The sequence below is a fragment of the Grammomys surdaster genome, unplaced genomic scaffold (genome assembly GCF_004785775.1).
Source record: "Grammomys surdaster isolate TR1022 unplaced genomic scaffold, NIH_TR_1.0 125834, whole genome shotgun sequence".
Classification (NCBI taxonomy): Eukaryota; Metazoa; Chordata; class Mammalia; order Rodentia; family Muridae; genus Grammomys; species Grammomys surdaster.
This window is the reverse complement of record NW_021620662.1, coordinates 1,948,088-1,954,949: the sequence shown is the minus strand read 5'-3', so window position 1 is coordinate 1,954,949 and position 6,862 is coordinate 1,948,088. Positions and strand designations below refer to the sequence as shown.

General features: G+C 40.6%; 1 protein-coding gene across 1 annotated transcript; it reads left to right on the top strand.

Moving 5' to 3' along the window:
* The first annotated feature begins 2,364 nt into the window (after window positions 1-2,364).
* Window positions 2,365-3,906, top strand: Tigd4 (tigger transposable element derived 4). The gene has a single exon (XM_028789467.1). It carries the CDS (start codon window positions 2,365-2,367, stop codon window positions 3,904-3,906), a length of 1,542 nt encoding a protein of 513 aa, XP_028645300.1.
* The last annotated feature ends 2,956 nt before the right edge of the window (window positions 3,907-6,862 follow it).

Below are 6,862 nucleotides of genomic sequence, written 5' to 3'. Positions count from 1 at the left end.
AAACAAAATAAAACAAAACAAAAAACAAGCAAAAAGATATCATTTTGGAAGCTGGGGACACAGCAGGAAGACTAGGGTGCCCACATAATAATGTTCACTTATCAAATTAGCTTCCTGTTGTCTTGGCCACAGCATGCCAAGAATAGAAAGATTCTGGCAAGAGAGCTGGTGTCTGGGAGGTGACTGTGAGCCTGTCTGGATCCCCGTGGCTGGTTTCACTCCTGCTGCTTAAGAAGAATGAGTCTTAGCAAGGAAGCAGACTCACCAGCTAAGGGTACTTGCTGCTCAAGCCTGAAGACCTACTTACCTGTGTTAGAGACTAGCATCTACCTAAAAAACCTGCATAGCTTCATGCACCTGTGACTTCAGTGCTGAGGGTGGGTATGGAGAGGGTGGGTATGGTATAGGTCAGCCTAGATGGAAAATTGTGAGTTCCAGGTTCAATGAGAAACTTTGTCTCAAGAAAGGAAAGGCAGAAGGCAGAGAGTAAAGAAGAGGAAATCCAACATTCTCCTTTGACACCACCCCCCCACACACACAGAGGGGGGGGAAGGGAGAGAGGGAGGGAAGGAAGGAGAGAGAGAGAGAGAGAGAGAGAGAGAGAGAGAGAGAGAGAACTGTTTCCAGTCTATTTTTTTAGTGTCATTCCTATTCCCAAATCTGCAATTGAGAGCCAAAAAGATTGAAAAGAGAAGACCATGATAATGAAATCATCAGCCCACAGTCGCTGGGCACTTTCTTCAACTATGAAGTTATCCTGGGTATGATGGTTGTGTACTGTTTTACCTAGCCAGTACTTGAGAGACTGAATCAAGAGGATGGCAAGTTCAAGGTCCAGCTGGGGTCTATATGCAAGGATGTGTGTGTGTGTGTGTGTGTGTGTGTGTGTGTGTGTGTGTGTGTGTGTTAAAAGCTATTCTGAGTGCCTCTTATTCATTCACTGAGACTTACTGAGTGTACTGCAACTCTATGAAGTCAGTCGTGTCGTTTCTCCCCTTTTGTAGATAAAGCAGCTGAGGCTTTAATGGTTAAGACTCAGGACCACCTAAGTACTAAGTGGCTGTCACTTCTCAAGATCCATCTTGCTCCAAAGCTCATGTCTTCATACTATGGAAAGCCACGTGTCCACACATAGACAGACACACACACAGAGGGTCTGAAAGGTTAAGAACCATGTTCACTCTACTTTCTATTTTAGTCCAGATAATTTTCTACCTTATATCCCTTAACAATGTGTTTATTATGATGCATGGTCTCAGCACTGACCTGTGTATATTCATATACTATACTAAACTGATGTAAAAATGACTAGACTTTTTTTTTTTTTAGCTTTGAGGGAGCACAGGCTTTAGACTTTTTAATGGAATTATTCATCACCTGAATTGAGTATTTCGATGAAGTATTTCTAGCAGTCTCCTATGAAGAAGACTGTCTCCCACGTGCTATTAAAAGCTGAGCTCATGACTACTGTCTGTGGTTATTTTTTTTCTTGCAGAGCCAGAGGGTACAGTCTGTGACCTCATGTAGAAAATAGCCACCCAGGATCTATCCAGGATCATTTGTAGTTCTTCAGTTTTGGCAGGCACACATTTTGAAAGCAGATTCAATTTGTCCAGTGTATTTCAGAAGTATATATTGCAAAGCACAAGGGAGGATGGATGCAAACCACAGAGCAGAGCTTTTAATGGAGAGGCCATTCAGGAAGCAAGCATCTATCTGGAAGCTTTGGTTACTACATTTCCAGAAACTTCTTCTCATCCTTTTTATTGTTATTCAGAGCATGGTAGTATCCAGTTGCCATGTTGCTAAACTGCTGCTTCACCCCACCCCCACCCCCAGCATTTTCAAGAAGTAGGAGTACGCCATTATTTTCGTTCTGTTCCCTTGAAGAAACTAGAGCTTAAGCTGGGATATCCTCCATGGACATTTTTGAAAGTTTGTTTCTTATCTCTGAGCCTGCTGTGGAGAATTTAGTACAAGACTGAAGCATGCATGGATAAAATGAATCGTCTTAAAGGATTCCAGCTCCAAAAATACCCCAGCAGGACTGGGCAGGTTTGACATAATGACATTCCTATTTTAGCCTGACTTCTGGAACTCTGAAGAACTATAAATTGAGCCACACAAGATCCTAAGAAGGTTGTGTCTCTTCTAATCACATATAGAATTTTCTTCAGACTTTTGGAAAAGATGTTTCTAGTTGTTGTTTTCCTAGAGAATGAGACTGTTGGTATTTACCAACTTTAATACAGGAAATGGTAGATAGAAAGCCCTGGTCCATAGCCTACTGAAAGCCAAATTTGATTACAGAATCTTACACCAGGAGCTCAGAGCTAAGGTCTGCAGCTTGAAGCCGAAGCTGAGATGGCAGAAGCCTCTGTGGATGCCGGGACTCAGCCTGTAACTGTGAAGAAAAAGAAAAGCCTGTCCATCGAGGAAAAGATTGACATCATAAATGCAGTGGAAAGTGGCAAGAAAAAGGCAGAGATTGCAGCTGAATACGGCATAAAGAAAAATTCACTGTCTTCCATTATGAAAAACAAAGACAAAGTTCTAGAAGCCTTTGAGTCTTTGAGATTTGATCCGAAGAGAAAAAGACTGAGAACAGCGTTTTATACGGATCTGGAAGAGGCATTGATGAGGTGGTATCGGATTGCTCAATGTCTAAATGTTCCAGTTAATGGTCCAATGTTGCGTCTAAAAGCTAATGATTTTGCCCAGAAGCTGGGACACAATGATTTTAAGTGCAGCAATGGTTGGCTGGATCGTTTTAAATCCAGGTATGGCTTAGTATTTAGAGCACAACCTGTAGATGCCACCGGTGTATCTATAGATCCTTGCACTGTGTGGTACCAAAATGTGCTTCCTTATTACTTAAACGATTATCATCCTAAAAATGTTTTCAATGTAAAAGAGACTGGACTGCTTTATCGAATGTTACCCACAAATACTTTTGCATTCAAAGGAGAAACATGTTCAGTTGGAAAGCTGTGCAAAGACAGGATAACGCTGGCACTCGGTACAAATATGGATGGCTCTGAGAAGCTCCCTTTGCTTATCATTGGGAAAAACCGAGCCCCACGTTGTTTCAAAGGCATAAAATCATTGCCTGTGTATTATGAAGCTAACAGAACTGCGTGGATGACTGCAGCCATATTCGAGCAGTGGATGCAGAAGCTGGATGAGAAATTCCAAGCCCAGAAACGAAGAGTGGTGATTTTTGTTGATTCTTTCCCGGCACATCCAGAAGTGAAAAACCTAAAGTCCATTGAGTTAGCATTCTTCCCATCATGCTTGTCTTCCGGGTTTGCAGCTATGAATCAAGGTGTTATTAAAAGTCTTAAAATCAAATATCGGCATTGTCTTATCAAGAAATTTTTAAGCTCAGTCGAAAGTAGCAAAGAGTTTACATTTTCTCTACTAGACGCAGTTGATACATTGCATCTCTGCTGGAGAGCTGTAACTCCAGAGACCATTGTTAAAAGCTATGAAGAAGCAGGATTCAGGTCTCCAAAGGGAGAAAATGACACAGCAAATGCAGAAGACGCTGCTACTCTTGATCTGACTGCCCATGCAGTGGGGACAGGAGTGGAATTTCTTGAAGGTTTGTCCATAGAGGAATATGCTGCCCTGGATGAGGACCTGCAGACTTGCGAAGCCACCCCAAAAGATGATGCCGAGTGGGCCGGAGAAAGTAAGCAAGACGAAACTGGTTTTTATACTTCTGATGAAGAGGAGGAGGACAGCGGAGCTCTAGAAGAGGACGTGCTGTTACCGTCCAAGAACGAAGCGCTCACAGCTGTAGGCACTCTGAAAAGGTTTCTTAGAAGTCACGACATGAGCGATGAACTTCACAATTCTTTAGCAGACCTTGAAAACTTTATTAACGCTTTGTCACCTGAGTAGTCATCTATTGCTTGTCTGCTCGTCTCGGGTGTCTTATTACCCAAGGAATGTAACCGGAAAGTATCACTTAAACAAGAAAAGAGAAAGCCTAGTAATAATTGTTGGCTTAACTGCAAAGCCTTTGATCTGCAAAGCCAGGGCTCCCTACTACATAATAACTAAGTAAAACTGCAAAATTCCGTTTAGCAGGTTTGGGGAGAGTAAAAACATGTGTTTCAGAGGCTTTATGCTTGAGGGAAACTTAGCATGTGTGTGAAAGAACTCCAGCTGGCTGACTCACGCGGGAAATTGCTGGTTTTCATTTTCTTTGTTTTTAAGTTCAGATCATGTTCTAGAATATTTTATCTTCGTAGTCTTAAAAAAAAAACCAGCGGATTTATTTTTATAAAGTCATATGCATGCCACCTCTATCCTAATGAATTCTTTTGTTCTCTTTCCTTTTGTGGTTGGTTTTTAAAGAAAGAGTCTCACTGTGTAGTCCAAGTTGTCTCAGATTCATGGCAATGCTCCTGCCTCGGCCTCTCAAATGCTGGGATTGTAGGTATAAGCCAATATACACAGTCTAATTAAACTTTTGAGTACAGCAGTAGTACAAAATTATGTTCTAATTAGTTAATCTTCCAGACTGAAAAAGATTATGAAAATATATTCTAATCTGCTATGCACCAAGATGATGAACAATGTGATTCTTGCTCCTTTCAAATTACTTGTCAAATTAAGTCAAATGAAAAGCTATTGCTCTGCCTTCTATCACCAGGAAAGATGGCTCCTTCTGCTCGGCATATGTATATGCTTGTTTAGTGGGAAAATACTTGAAAGGAAATGTTTATTAAACTCGTATTTATATTTGAATAGGGAGACAATTGAAGACGCATTTAGAGTCACTAAGAAGAAAAATTGTGGGGCTTTTTTAAAAATTGCAAGAGCTCAGCTTTTAACCTAGTTTTGTTCTTGATTTTACTGAATTTTATTTTTAACACATTGTAGTATTTAGTTGTCTTCCTCCAATTTTTTTCTTATCTAAAATTTTTTAGAGAAAGTTTTACCTATATATTTCATTAAAATACTGTAGAAAATTACCTACTCACCATCTAAAATATAGCCATTGAACAAAATTTTAACAATGTGTCGGTCTTTCCCACTGTTCAGTTTTTAAGTAGCATGTTTATTTAACTTATTATACCTAATTTAGGTCCCCTTGAAAAGAATTTTATAAAAATACAAAGCATAATGATTTGTTGTGAATTATTAATCTGCCAAAAGAGTATACATTTAGAAGAAAATAATTTAGCAAACCATTTTTATTTTCTATTGTTGATTTGTTCTACTCTGAGGATTTAGTTGAGCCCTAAAATGTATCAACATTTTAGAAGTCTCCTTTATTATTAAACATTGACTATTTAAATTAAAAGCATTTTGTGATTTGATGTATAATTTTAATTTGACTCAGTCATGAACCTAAAAGAGTTTTTGAGCCCCTGTCTGTCTCTCAAGAAAAAAAATTATTTACAGTTAGTCTGGTTTTGATTTTTTATTGTTTCTGCTGTTTCAACAGTGTTCTTTACTCATTGTTAACTAAGAACAAACCTTGAATTGCATTTAGGACATTCTTCACTGTGCATTGTTCCTGAACTATGAGTGGAAGGTTTAGCTCAAGTTAAAGCAGGAGAGTGCACAACTGACCACGGCCTGTGTGGTTCATCTTGCCTGCCTAGCTCTTATGCAGACTAAGCCCTCACTGCAAACCTTCTTCTCACTGTATAAGAGACAGATTAGCTGGAAGAAGGAAGCAAGGAGAGAAAGGAAATTGAAGGAAAGCTGTCCCAGGTTAAGAGAAACACACCTACTGAGCCAGTCTGGGCCCAGCTCCCTGTGGATAGGCACAGCTGGGAAGTGGACATCTGCTTTCTTCAGGGTCACTCTGCAGTAGAGAGCAGGACTGGGCCTCTGCTGCACAAAGAGCCCCCTGAATGAACTACAGTACAGAGCAGGCGAGTCAGCAGAAGGTTATGGCCAGTGGAAAATCCTAGAGTCCTAACTAAATACAGCGGGGACCGTGGCAAAGAGATGAGTTGGTGAAAGCCATGCAGGATACTATAGTATAAACAGCATGTTTGTGTTCATGCATTCACTTCATTGAAGGAATCACCTTCTAGATTAGACAACTCTCGTGTAATATGTTTGAACAAAATCAAAAGGCATAGGCCCCCACTTCATTCCATGTTTACTTATTTTGTTCTCAGTTGTCACCTTTCAGCAACTTTTTGAAAGCTGGGACAGTTGTATAATCCTATTATATCTCTAGGGAATCCTAAATACATAGCAGGCTCCTGACCTGACCACATGTCTGTTAGATTGTAAGAACTAAGTCAAGAGTTCCAGATAGTCTAGCTTCCTAAACTAGGAACAAATCAAGAGGGAAGACAGGACCTGTTTGCCCTCGCTTCCTCTTTGTAAGCCCTATGTGAGTGCTCAGTCACTGTGGTATGCTGCTGGTTGACACCACACCTATGCTCCACATTGCAAAATATATAACTCAGCACTGTGCACTGAGAGAACCCGTTTCCAGCTACCGTGGGAGCAAATGAGGAACCTTCCCCAAAGAGGCTCTGGAAGTCCACCTTTCAGCCCCTGGGCTGCTTTATGGAGTGTTGTTTGCCCTACATCCAGGAGTCACCAGACCACTGTGTTGTTAAGCCCCGTCCTGCTTTATGGAGTGTTGTTTACCCTACATCCAGGAGTCACCAGACCACTGTGTTGTTCAGCCCCGTCCGTAGCAAATCATGTACCTGCCCCTAGAAGTAATTCTACAGTGTCTGAATAATTGCCAGAAGAAAGTATAACCTGAACCAAAAGACAATTATATAAGTGGAGAGATAAAACTTGATTTCTACTGATGGAAATGAAGGTTTGTGAGCAGGTAAAACTAGTTTTAAAAGTGTATTTCTTCATTCCT